The sequence below is a fragment of the Salvelinus namaycush genome, unplaced genomic scaffold (assembly GCF_016432855.1).
Source record: "Salvelinus namaycush isolate Seneca unplaced genomic scaffold, SaNama_1.0 Scaffold167, whole genome shotgun sequence".
In the NCBI taxonomy this organism is placed as follows: Eukaryota; Metazoa; Chordata; class Actinopteri; order Salmoniformes; family Salmonidae; genus Salvelinus; species Salvelinus namaycush.
This window is the reverse complement of record NW_024058419.1, coordinates 137,179-150,923: the sequence shown is the minus strand read 5'-3', so window position 1 is coordinate 150,923 and position 13,745 is coordinate 137,179. Positions and strand designations below refer to the sequence as shown.

General features: G+C 45.2%; 1 protein-coding gene across 1 annotated transcript; it reads left to right on the top strand.

Moving 5' to 3' along the window:
• The first annotated feature begins 11,368 nt into the window (after nucleotides 1–11,368).
• LOC120037279 (polysialoglycoprotein-like) lies at nucleotides 11,369–13,534 on the top strand. Its single transcript, XM_038983448.1, has 4 exons — nucleotides 11,369–11,429; nucleotides 11,605–11,670; nucleotides 11,834–11,920; nucleotides 12,054–13,534. The coding sequence occupies exons 1-4, from the start codon at nucleotides 11,369–11,371 to the stop codon at nucleotides 13,532–13,534; spliced, it is 1,695 nt and encodes a 564-aa protein (XP_038839376.1).
• Nucleotides 13,535–13,745: the final 211 nt, after the last annotated feature.

Sequence of the window (13,745 nt, the reverse complement as noted above, 5' to 3'; positions counted from 1 at the left end):
AACCAGGACCTCCATAGCATGGTGGTGGCCGTGGTACGCCTGAATAGAAACACAAACACAGTCTCAAGCAAAGTCCAGTGGTACGCCTGAATAGATATACACTCTTAATATAATCAATGTCCTATAGTAGACCAGTGGTACGCCCGAACAGAAATACTAGTAGACCAGAGTCTTTCAATCGGGAGCCCATTTTTGCTCCCGCCCAGCATCAACATCTGAGGTCCCTGCCAAGCGTGGGATTGAGAAACAAACACTCTACTTCTCCTCTGAGGTTGATTAACTCAAATGGCAAAATAAGGAAGTCATCCTCATCATCACTGTGTAGAATATGCATGTATTTCACACTAATCAGGAATAGATAGGAATTTGGTGTGTGAGTCTGTCTGGACAGTCAACTTCCTGTGGAAAATCAACACCATGCCTGCATCCCAGATAGCACCCTATTCCCTATGTAGTTAACTACTTTTGATCAGGGCCTATAAGGATCTGGTCAAAAGTAGTGTACTAAAGAGGGAATAGGGTACCATTTGTCATATGGAGACCACTTCAGGAGCAGGTAGGCTTTACTCACAGCGAGGTGTAGAGGGCTGATGGGAGCTCTGACATCAAAGTCGTTTAGCATGTCTGTCCCTGAGGTTTCAATTAGTTGAGGAAAGACAAGGACTGCCAGTTCAGACTTGTAACATATTTACTTGGAAGGTTAGTCTAGTAGCATGTGAAACATGGTAAATCTCAGTGACCAGCCCCTGCAGACATACTGGGGTGTTGCATCCATACCTTAAACAAGCAAGTGTGAGAAAGTTACCAACTGGCACTTACATCTAAAGGTGTTTCACTTGCAATCTGGAAAAAGAACATCAAGAGTGACAATGCGTCCACGACAAACATGCAGCCACACCTTAAAACCTACTGTTGGGTTCTGAGAATATGAAATATACTAATTCATGTCACTGAGGGAGAGCGCTTAATGTATAACGTTTACATTATGTCAGGATATGTTATTGTTAGCCATCTGGGATCCTCTGGGATTTTTTGTTTATTTCACCTTTATTTAACCAGGTAAGCTAGTTGAGAACAAGTTCTCATTTACAACTGCGACCTGGCCAAGATAAAGCAAAGCAGTGCGACACAAACAACAACACAGAGTTACACATGGAATAAACAAGCGTACAGTCAATAACACAATAGAAAAAAAGAAAGTCTATACACGTGTGCAAATGGCGTAAGGAGGTAAGGCAATAAATAGGCCATAGTTTCAAAGTAATAAACATTTTGCAGACTAACACTGGAGTGAAAGATGAGCAGATGATGATGTGCAAATAGTGATACTGGTGTGCAAAAGAGCAGAAAAGTAAATAAAAACAATATGGGGATGAGGTGGGTAGATTGGGGTGGGCTATTTACACATGAACTATGTATAGCTGCAGTGATCGGTTAGCTGCTCAGATAGCTGATATTTAAAGTTAGTGAGTGAAATGTAAGTCTCCAGCTTCAGCGATTTTTGCAATTCGTTCCAGTCACTGGCAGCAGAGAACTGGAAGGAAAGGCGGCCAAAAGAGGTGTTGGCTTTGGGGATAACCAGTGAGATATACCTGCTGGAGCGCGTGCTACGGGTGGGTGTTGTTATCGTGACCAGTGAGCTGAGATAAGGCGGAGCTTTACCTAGCATAAACTTATAGATGACCTGGAGCCAGTGGGTCTGGCGACGAATATGTAGCGAGGGCCAGCCGACAAGAGCATACAGGTCGTAGTGGTGGGTGGTATAAGGGGCTTTGGTAACAACACGGATGGCACTGTGATAGACTGCATCCAGTTTGCTGAGTAGAGTATTGGAAGCTATTTTGTAGATGACATCGCCAAAGTCGAGGATTGGTAGGATAGTCAGTTTTACTAGGGTAAGTTAGGCGGCGTGAGTGAAGGAGGCTTTGAAGCTCGTTTGGAGGTTAGTTAACACAGTGTCCAAAGAAGGGCCAGATGTATACAGAATGCTGTCGTCTGCATAGAGGTGGATCAGGGAATCACACGCAGCAAGAGTGACATCGTTGATATATACAGAGAAAAGAGTCGGCCCGAGAATTGAACCCTGTGGTACCCCCATAGAGACTGCCAGAGGTCCGGACAACAGGCCTTCCAATTTGACACACTGAACTCTGTCTGCGAAGTAGTTGGTGAACCAGGCGAGACAGTCATTTGAGAAACCAAGGCTGTTGAGTCTGCCGATAAGAATACGATGATTGACAGAGTCGAAAGCCTTGGCCAGGTCGATGAAGACGGCTGCACAGTACTGTCTTTTATCGATGGCGGTTATGATATCGTTTAGTACCTTGAGCGTGGCTGAGGTGCACCCATGACCAGCTCGGAAACTGGATTGCACAGCGGAGAAGGTACGGTGGGATTCGAAATGGTCAGTGATCTGTTTATTAACTTGGCTTTCGAAGACTTTAGAAAGGCAGGGCACGATGGATATAGGTCTATAACAGTTTGGGTCTAGAGTGTCACCCCCTTTGAAGAGCTTTCCAATCTTTAGGGATCTCGGACGATGCGAAAGAGAGGTTGAACAGACTGGTAATAGGGGTTGCAACAATGGCGGCGGATAATTTTAGAAAGAGAGGGTCCAGATTGTCTAGCCCAGCTGATTTGTACGGGTCCAGTTTTTGCAGCTCTTTCAGAACATCTGCTACCTGGATTTGGGTGAAGGAGAAGCTGGGGAGGCTCGGGCAAGTAGCTGCGGGGGGTGCGGAGCTGTTGGCCGGAGTTGGGGTAGCCAGGAAGAAAACATGGCCAGCCGTAGAGAATCGCTTATTGAAATTTTCGATTATCATGGATTTATCGGTGGTGACCGTGTTACCTAGCCTCAATGCAGTGGGCAGCTGGGAGGAGGTGCTCTTGTTCTCCATGGACTTTACAGTGTCCCAAAACTTTTTGTTCAAATATTTTTTATTGAACACACACAGGAATGGTGTATAGGTATGAAAGGCAGGTATACAATTTTTAACTAAACATAAAAGAGCAGACAGAAATAAAAAGATCCAGAGTTCTGGGTACAAAACAATTATTACAAAACAAGACATACAAAACAAGGACAGGTAGAAAGAAAGAGGGTGGGTGTCACCCCCCCCTTATTCCCCCCCTTTATCCCTCCCCCCCTTTATCCCTTCCCCTTATTCCCCTCCCCACTGCTCGGGTGGCGGTGCCAGCACGTGCTGCCCAGAGGTGGATTAAAATATTACAATTGAGAGTGCGTTAAAAAGTACAAATTCACAGCGCCGAATGGTCCAAGTAAGAGAGGAAAGGCTGCCAGATCTGATCAAATGTTGATAATTTATTGTTCAGAATATATCTAATCCTTTCTAAGTGTACAGTGTTTGCCAATTCGCTGAGCCATAATTTGGTAGTGGGCGCTTCCCTCTTTTTCCAGAACAACAAGATTAGTTTTTTTGCCGAAATGAGACTGTAAGAGATGAGTTGTTTTTGGGGGTTGGTTAATCCGATTCGGCAATCAGACACTCCCAGGATTATCAGAAGCGGGTCTGGGTCAATTGAAGTCTCCAGAACTTCAGAGAGGATCCTAAAAATTCCACACCAGTAACCATACAAGCTAGAGCATAGGGCAAAGCAGTGGAGAAGTGTACCCTGTGCAGCCTGACATTTATCACACATAGGGGATGTATCAGGAAATATCCTATGCAGTTTGGTTTTGGAATAGTGTAATCTGTGTAATACCTTGAATTGTATGAGCCGATGTCTGGAGTTAATGGAGCAGGTGTGGATATACTCCAAGCTATCTTCCCAGTCTGCCATCGAAATGTCAGTCCCTAGTTCTTCCTCCCATTTTGCCTTAATGGCATCTGTAGAGGGTGTGCTAACCGATTGAAAAGAATCATATAAACGAGATATCAGTTTGTCTGAGGTGGGGGATGTTTTTATGCATCCGTCAAACATGGAAGGCTTAGCGTTCCCAAATGTTGGGAGGTGTTTCCTAACATAGTCTCTGATTTGTAGGTATCTGAAAAAGTTACTTCTGGGAAGATTATAAGTTTCCCTCAGCAACTCAAAGGAAGCAAAGGTCCCTTCTATATATAAATCCCCTATGGTACTTATCCCCAACTCTCCCCATTGCTCAAAGGTGTTATCAAGGTTGGAGGGGGCAAAGGAGGGGTTCCTGGCAACAGGGAGCATGAATGACATTGGTCTAAGCTCAAAGTGGGTTTTAATTTGCTTCCAGATTCGGACTGTGCAATGTATAATAGGATTGTTACGATAAAGTGACCTCTCCAGATTGACAGGCGACAAAATCACAGCACCAATAGAGAAGGGGTGACACTCCTCCCGCTCCATATTAAGCCAGCTGGGTGACGGACGTGCGTCATCCAGCAAAAACGTAACCGCGCGGAGGTTAGCGGCCCAATAATAAAATATAAAATTTGGGAGAGACAATCCTCCTTCCATCTTGGATTTGCAGAGGTGTTTTTTACCTATCCTGTGTGTTTTATAATCCCAGATGAAAGGATTGATAATTGAGTCCAGTTGTTTATGAAAGGATTTAGGTATGAATACTGGGATGTTCTGGTATAGGTAGAGCAGTTGTGGGAGGAAGACCATTTTAATGGCATTAATTCTTCCGAGCAGAGAAATTGGGAGAGTTCTCCAAAATTGTATGTTTGTCTTTAGTTTTTGCATCAGCGAGGGGAAATTCTCTTTAAATAGTAAGGAGTATTGTTTGGTAACTACAATTCCTAGATAGGTACATTTTTCTGAAGATAACTTAACTGGAAGATGTTCTAGCCAGGAGGTGTTTTGTAACCGTATGGGCATTAATTCACTCTTGTTCCAATTTATTCTATATCCCGAGAAGGTACCAAACAAATTAATCACATCAAGAATAGCTGGAATACTAGCTTGGGGTTCTGTTACATAGAGGAGAATGTCATCTGCGTATAGGGAAATCTTATTTAGAGTATCTTTAGTATTATAGCCGTGTATTGCTGCATCAGATCTAATCGCCTGAGCGAGAGGTTCAATGATTAGGGCGAAGAGCATAGGCGACAGCGCACAACCCTGCCTTGTCCCTCTGTAGAGGTTAAATCGGGGCGACAATGATTGGTTAGTGAGTATTCTCGCACAGGGGTTCCTATATAAAAGCTGGATCCAATTTATGAACCCATCTCCAATATTAAATTTCTGTAGGACTTTGAATAGATAGGACCACTCAACTTGGTCAAAAGCCTTCTCGGCGTCAAGAGATATAATGGCAAGGTCCACGTTTGGTAACCTCTGAGAATACATAATGTTGAAGAGGCGCCTGAGATTGAAGAATGAGTTTCTGTTCGGGATAAAGCCGGTCTGGTCCGAATGGACCAGTTTGCCAATTAAAGTGCTAAGCCTGTTAGCCAGGGTTTTTGCTAAAATCTTTTGGTCTGTATTGAGGAGGGATATTGGTCTGTATGACCCTCGGCTTTAGATGTATATAGAGTCTCATAAAACTGACGGAATCTGTCATTGATGTCTTTGGGGGAAGAGAGTAATTCCCCAGATGCAGATTTAACTTTGTGAATCATTCGGTCACTCACATTTTTTCGAAGTTGTCTGGCGAGTAATTTGTGTGGTTTGTCACCAAACTCAAAATATTTTTGCTTGGCGTAGAGAAAAGATTTAGCAATTTTAGCTGAGAGAATCTGATTATATTCAAATTTTAAAGAGGTAATTTTTTTATGTTTCTCCATAGATGGATGTCTAGCATTCTCCCTATCCAGTAAGTGAATTTGTCCCTCCAGTTCTACCAATTTTCCCTTGTTTTGCCTACTCCTGGCAGTCTGATAGGAGATGATACAGCCTCTCAAATAAGCCTTAAGTGTTTCCCACAGTAATGCTGGGGAAGTCTCTGTGTTGTCGTTGGTATCAAAGAAAAATGTTATTTGGTCTTTAAGATGTTCACAGAATGTTGGTTCTGTGAGGAGCTGAGGATTTAACCTCCAGACCCTCTCGTTTGGTACAATGTCACCCAATCTCAGGGAGAAGGTGAGTGGACTGTGGTCCGAGATTATAATATCATGATACTTCACATTACAGGTATAGGGGAGTAGTTTAGCATCAACCAAAAAGTAGTCAATTCGAGTATAAACATTGTGAACATGAGAGTGAAAGGGGGGGTTAGTGATCCTCCATATATCAAATAAGTTAGAATTCTTTATGTAGGTATTCAAGAATTCACTTGAATAGGAGGTGGGGGTTCGCCGGGTAGAGGATCTGTCCAAATATTGGTCTAGCACACAGTTAAGGTCCCCTCCAATGATCAGGTTAGTATGGGAGATATCTGGAATCAGGGCAAGGACTCTTTTGAAAAAAGAGGGGTTATCAATGTTTGGCCCATAGATATTTAGTAGAGTTACAGAAGTAGAGTGGATCTCTCCTATTACGATCACATAACGACCCTCTTTATCCACAATAGTGGTTTTATGTAGAAAGGGAATTCCTTTCCGTACCAGAATCGCTGTGCCTCTCGTTTTGGCAGAGAAGTTAGAGTGATACACTTGCCCCACCCACCTACATTTAAGTCTGCTGTGAGAATTATTTTTCAGATGGGTTTCTTGCAAAAATATAATATCAGACGAGAGTGCTTTCAAGTGGGCTAGGACCTTGCCTCTCTTAATTGGTTCGTTTAAACCCTTGACATTCCAGGAAGTGAATGTGAGCCCCGCCCCCCTCTCATTTGTAGTTCCTATGGTGGCCTGCATAACTTGTAACTCAATAAAAAGGTAAGAAAGCGCACCAAACCATCACGATCAGCATATGTAGCAGCTACACCCGAGCAGTATCCAACCAGCCCCTCCCCCCCTGCAAGCCCCTTTACTTCCCACCCTGTTCCCCTACTTTCCCCACTATTTACCCCCCCGATCAACCCACCTTTAACAGGCATACACAAATAGGAGAGAAAAAAATAAAAAAATAAAAAAAATAAACACATTGTCTGGCCGATGCCAAAAAAGCACGGCGCGACCTCGAACAAGAGGTAAAACAAAAATAAAGTCCCAACTGTACGTTCACCTCTCACTATCCTAGAACTTCTACTAACATATGAACTGAGGAGGCTCCCGTGAATAAAGTGTCCAATTAGCATCTAATAAACCTAAAGAGAATAAGTTGCAACTTAAACATATTGCGCACTTAAGCGTCATCTTGGGTCTATCTATCCCTGAGATAAGCAAGATATAGCATCACAAGATTATTTTGCTAAGCACTGCCGGTCTAAACATGAACCATCAGCAACCAACTTAGACAGCCGTACATTTACATATTGTGGGTTAGATCGGAAACAAGAATTTTTCTAAATTAAACGTATCCCCCAGTCAGAAAGTAAATAAATAAAAAGGTTATATACATGTATACATACACACACATACACATACATACATACCCATATATATATATATATATATATACATACACACATATATATATACATACATACCCATATATATATATATATATATATATATACATACACACATATATATATACATACAAACACATACACACACATACACACACACACACACACATCCCCAAAAAATACATATAAAAGTATATATTTAAAAAAAATATATACATATACACACACACACACCCATACTGTCACGACTTCAACCGAGGCAGGCTCTCCTTCCCGTTCGGGTGGCGCTCGGCGGTCGTCGTCACCGGCCTACTAGCTGCTACTGACTCTTTTTCCTCCCCCTCCTTATGTGTTTATGGTTATCACCTGGTTTGAGGGAATTGGCAATCAGGGTGGCTTTATTAGTCAGCCAGCCTGTCTGCTTCTTTGTGCGGGATTGTTCGTCTGTTTCTTGGGATTTCGGGAGTGGTTCGTGTGTGTGTACTGGTTTTGTCTTCATGTTTGAAGACAGGTGTTTATTTGACACCCAGTAGTCCGGTTTGGACATTGTTTGTGTACGAGTTGGGAATTAAACTCAACCTATTGAAGCTCTGCTGTTCCTGCGTCTGATTCCACAAACACCCCGACACCTAGAGCATTACACATACATATATACATATGCGCATATACACATACATACCCATACATACAGAAACATTCATGCCCCAGAGTAATAATCTACACTAATTTAAAATATACACATACATAATAGTAAAATGCTAAGAGAAAATAATTATAAAGTACAAATAATAATTATATGTACGCACACCTACATAGACACTACAGAGGGCTGGTGGGGATCTAATCGGGAGAGCGGCCCTCGGCTATAACAAAGGCAGAACGGCACAAAACAACAACTTGCTATCCAGGTGTCTGTGTCTGCCCCTTCCCCACCATCACCCCCAGTCCCCTGCAAGCTTTAAATAAATGGTATTGTAATAACAATAAATGTAAGAATTAAAAAATAAATAACGAAACAAAACAAAAAAATGGGGGAATATAAGTATATTCATCCGAAAGTGTCAATGATCAAACCTGGAAGGCATCCTAAATAGGCATCGCTCTGAACACAGCCAGAATGAAAGTGACTTTAATTGAGAGCCAAGACCGCCCTCCACAGCATCTTACATGTTCGGTAGCCCTTGTTGAGACCGTTCAATACGGTTTCACCCGTTATGGTTTAGTATGGATTCGATTCCATGAGCAGACCCTAACACACAATGACAAGGCACTCTAACCTGTACGGGGATTGGCGTATGTTCCCGGATAAACTTCTCTGCGTCCAAAACCGAGGAGAGCCAAATCTTCTCACCGGAGGGCGGGGTAATTCTTAGTCTTGCAGGGAAGAGCAAGGCTGGGCGAAGATGGAGTTTGTAGAGTTTGGTCATGACATCTCTGTAGCCGCCACGGTCCTTTGCCACATCGGGCGCATAATCATCATAGACACGGAAGGGGTGCCCTTTATGTAACAGGTTGCCCCTCATTCGGGCCTCGCGCAGGATAAGATCCTTGGTCTTGAAACTGTGACAACAGATGATTACTGGGCGAGGGCGTTGACCCGGTCCAGGCACTGGGACAGGGGCGCGATGTGCACGGTCCAGCTGGGGGTCCGAAGCCAAAACATCCGATCCCATTGCATCCTTCAATAGCTTGGCGAAGAAGTCGGTGGGGCGAGAGCCCGCCTCTACCCCCTCTGCCAGACCAACAACGCGAAGGTTATTACGTCTGGAACGGCCCTCCAGGTCGACCACTTTCACAGAAAGCCTCTGCACACTACCCTGTAGTGACGAGCACAGCTTCTCTAACTCGTCGATCCTACCAGCGCTGAATTCAGAAGCCCTCTCAAGGTCCACAATACTCTGGCCCTGCGAAGCGACCGCTCGAATGGTGCCCTCGATTTTGGTGTCCAGTTCAGCAATAGTAGCCTTAAGATCCTCAGCTAAAGCAACACGTAGTTCTCCCAAAGCCTGGGTAAGTTCTTTAAGTGTCACGTTGTTGCCTGTGCCTTCCGCCATGCCTGTCTCGTTGTTTGGTGTGGAGTAGGCCTCCGATGTGGATTTATTGTCCTTTGGTCGCTTATTACTCGGCATTTTTACACAGAAAGTTACGATGTTGTATTAGAAAGAAACGTTTGTTGTAAAAAGTATCATAAAGTAGGTTAAGTTAGATTATTTCGCAAAAAAGTTGCAGGAGCCTCTCACACACCGCCGTTCACTCCAACATGCTAGCTCCGCCTCCCAAAACTTTTTGGAGTTAGAGCTACACTATGCAAATTTCTGGTTGAAAAATCTACCAGACACAGTCTGGTACCAATCACCATGACAGCCTTGAGTTGGGGAGGAGTGAGCACTTTGGGGTAGCGGTCAGGTCAGATGAAGTGAGGAAGAACAGATATCACAAAGGTTCTGTCGAGCAACAGAGATGCATTGGCTGTTCAGAGGTGTAGGAGTAGACTCAGCATAGGAGAAAGGATTAAATATCAGTGCTTGTGTGAATATGTTTTTTGTCTAATGCAGCTGTCTTGACCCTCTGGGAAGAATAAACTTGGTTTAAGCTTTCATAGTGTCCATCGAGTTTTTACTCTGAGAATTAGAACCTAACAGTTGGCACTGCGAGCAGGGTTCACCACGATTTGCAGTCGAACTAGAGATTCTGAATCAGTGAAACAGAAACAAGGTAGGCACAGTTCCTACACCTGTTATCACTAATTCTGACATCTTGGGGAGATGAGAGTCGTACGCTGAACCAATTATAGGGTACGGACCTAGAAAGCCTGAGCTTATTCAGTAATCCAATTGTATTACGACCGGTCGTAGCTTTGTGGTATATGGTAAGTCCTGGAAGGTAAACCCGAACAGGTTGATACCTGTAGAGGGTAACTCCTAGGGTGGGGTTGGTTACCTGCTATACCTGCAACGAGAGGGTGAAAGTCTCAGCCGCAGTGGCCATGCGGCAGTAGAGTGGGTGTGGATGGATAAAGTGACATGCTTGTGTACTAGGATAAAAAGTTGCCATTCAGGGTTAGAAGAAAAGCAATAAGATACTCGAATGCTGTTGGATTTGGCAGTAGCAATAAAGAGAGGTTGGTTTTATGCCCTGTTGGGGTGGGGAACCATGACAGATTATGTGGAAATAGGAAGACAAGTGTGAATAATTTTAGTAATGTGTGTTATCAACAACAGTAATATTTGAACAGATTGGAGATGACTATCCATAAAAATAAAATCCTTCATACAGTGAGGTTAGGGTAGGTTACCATGCATGTCCTGAACCACAGCTGTAGACACAGCCTCCTCCAGGTCCTCAGACACTAGCTTGGAGATCCGTTACAGGATGTCTGTCACCCCACTGAGCCCCTATTGCAGGTTAGGGGTCACATCCACTTGAATGTCCTTCATATGACGAACCTCCTACAGAGCAAATGAGGAATATATGATATTTATGATTCATGTTAGTAACAATACAATATGGGAATTTTATCCCAAAGCTACCTACAGCTAACATATATATTTATGTATGTGATCTATGTAAATAAAGGAATATAACACAGCTGTAAAACTGTGAGGACTATATGGTGGAGGCCTACCCATTTCCCAGGAGCATTGTAAAAAGTGGATTTGGGTACAGTGTTTATTTCCCCCTAATATCTTTGAATATTACACCTAAAACAATATGGCCTACTTCTTTCTACTGCTGATCTGAGACCATTAGGGTTAAACATTACAGATATAAATGCAATATATGGAGTAGAAAAGACTGCCTGCCCACCAGAATCAACATATGTTCTACATGGTCTATTTCTATCTGAATGTACCACCTCAATCAAGCATGTTAATTGATCGTTAAGTCATGTTTGTCAGGTAAACTGTCATTAGTGGCCTATATAAGCCTCATACAGGCCATGTGAAGATATTACCTGTTGATAACACAGACTATTTCATGATCATGGGAGGTGTGAGAGAATTGCTGCTCTTTGTGTTGACTGTGGGGGTTGTGAAAGGTTGGTTCACTAATGTTTTATTTGGATTGAAGGCATTTGTTTGGGAAATATGCTCAACTTTATCAGTTGGAGATTAAAATTTGACTGTCTGTTTGTTCCGCATTGGTCATCTGCTATTATTAATATATGTAGCTATTTTGTGTCAACTCAACTTCTGTCAACACTTTCTCCTCAGTTTCTTGTTACCTTGTTGGAAAGTCCCAGAAGCAAGAGCAAGTCTCTCTGCAGAGGAGACTTGGAGGTAAGTGTTTCTTTCCACAACCCTTCTAGCTTTGTACTGTGTCTATGGTGCTGCTGTGCTTGACACTCATTCAACACCATAGAGTAACTCAGTTGTCTAAATAATGTTGTCAAACCCTTTGATTTGGTCATTTTGCTTGTGTACCTTAACCTACGTTTTTCAGAGCTGTCATCAAATGACGTCTCCATTGTGCATGCCCTGGCCTTGCTCCGATCCATAGGGTCTGACGCTAAACAAGACAGAAGGTACGGCCTGAAACATATACTTTTAAATCTGTGTTGGGTTCATGTTGCTCAACATTCTAATGGCAATTTGGCCTAGACCGTGTAGAACAGCTGTGTTGCTGTAGAATACCCAACTGTTCCTTTATGTTTTCTCTCTAGAGTATTTCGAGACTAATGAAGTAGAATCCCAAGCTTCTCCAAACCATGGTAGCTCTCCGGCAAATGATGCCCTGTCCTCTGACGACGCTACCTCTGAAGCTGCCACTGGCCCGTCTGACGACGCTACCTCTGAACCTGCCACTGGCCCGTCTGACGACGCTACCTCTGAAGCTGCCACTGGCCCGTCTGACGACGCTACCTCTGAAGCTGCCACTGGCCCGTCTGACGACGCTACCTCTGAAGCTGCCACTGGCCCGTCTGACGACGCTACCTCTGAAGCTGCCACTGGCCCGTCTGACGACGCTACCTCTGAAGCTGCCACTGGCCCGTCTGACGACGCTACCTCTGAAGCTGCCACTGGCCCGTCTGACGACGCTACCTCTGAAGCTGCCACTGGCCCGTCTGACGACGCTACCTCTGAAGCTGCCACTGGCCCGTCTGACGACGCTACCTCTGAAGCTGCCACTGGCCCGTCTGACGACGCTACCTCTGAAGCTGCCACTGGCCCGTCTGACGACGCTACCTCTGAAGCTGCCACTGGCCCGTCTGACGACGCTACCTCTGAAGCTGCCACTGGCCCGTCTGACGACGCTACCTCTGAAGCTGCCACTGGCCCGTCTGACGACGCTACCTCTGAAGCTGCCACTGGCCCGTCTGACGACGCTACCTCTGAAGCTGCCACTGGCCCGTCTGACGACGCTACCTCTGAAGCTGCCACTGGCCCGTCTGACGACGCTACCTCTGAAGCTGCCACTGGCCCGTCTGACGACGCTACCTCTGAAGCTGCCACTGGCCCGTCTGACGACGCTACCTCTGAAGCTGCCACTGGCCCGTCTGACGACGCTACCTCTGAAGCTGCCACTGGCCCGTCTGACGACGCTACCTCTGAAGCTGCCACTGGCCCGTCTGACGACGCTACCTCTGAAGCTGCCACTGGCCCGTCTGACGACGCTACCTCTGAAGCTGCCACTGGCCCGTCTGACGACGCTACCTCTGAAGCTGCCACTGGCCCGTCTGACGACGCTACCTCTGAAGCTGCCACTGGCCCGTCTGACGACGCTACCTCTGAAGCTGCCACTGGCCCGTCTGACGACGCTACCTCTGAAGCTGCCACTGGCCCGTCTGACGACGCTACCTCTGAAGCTGCCACTGGCCCGTCTGACGACGCTACCTCTGAAGCTGCCACTGGCCCGTCTGACGACGCTACCTCTGAAGCTGCCACTGGCCCGTCTGACGACGCTACCTCTGAAGCTGCCACTGGCCCGTCTGACGACGCTACCTCTGAAGCTGCCACTGGCCCGTCTGACGACGCTACCTCTGAAGCTGCCACTGGCCCGTCTGACGACGCTACCTCTGAAGCTGCCACTGGCCCGTCTGACGACGCTACCTCGGCAGCTGCGACCGGCCAGTCTGACCATGCCATTGAGGAACTGTTCACTTCTGCATCTGAGCCCCCGTTGACCACAATCATGGATATCTGATGTGGGACATGGTGCTCGGAGTCCATGCAAGAGTTCATGGGTATTCTAGTCCAGGTTGTGTGTGTGTAACTGCATTTTCATGTTTTGGCTCAATTAAACGCTAACTGTAATACTTGTGTCCTCAGTATTGTTTTGACGGTTCCTACTTGGAGTTGAGGTCTATGACCTGACATGAGTAACTGTGGTGATGGCAACATTTACATTTCCATTT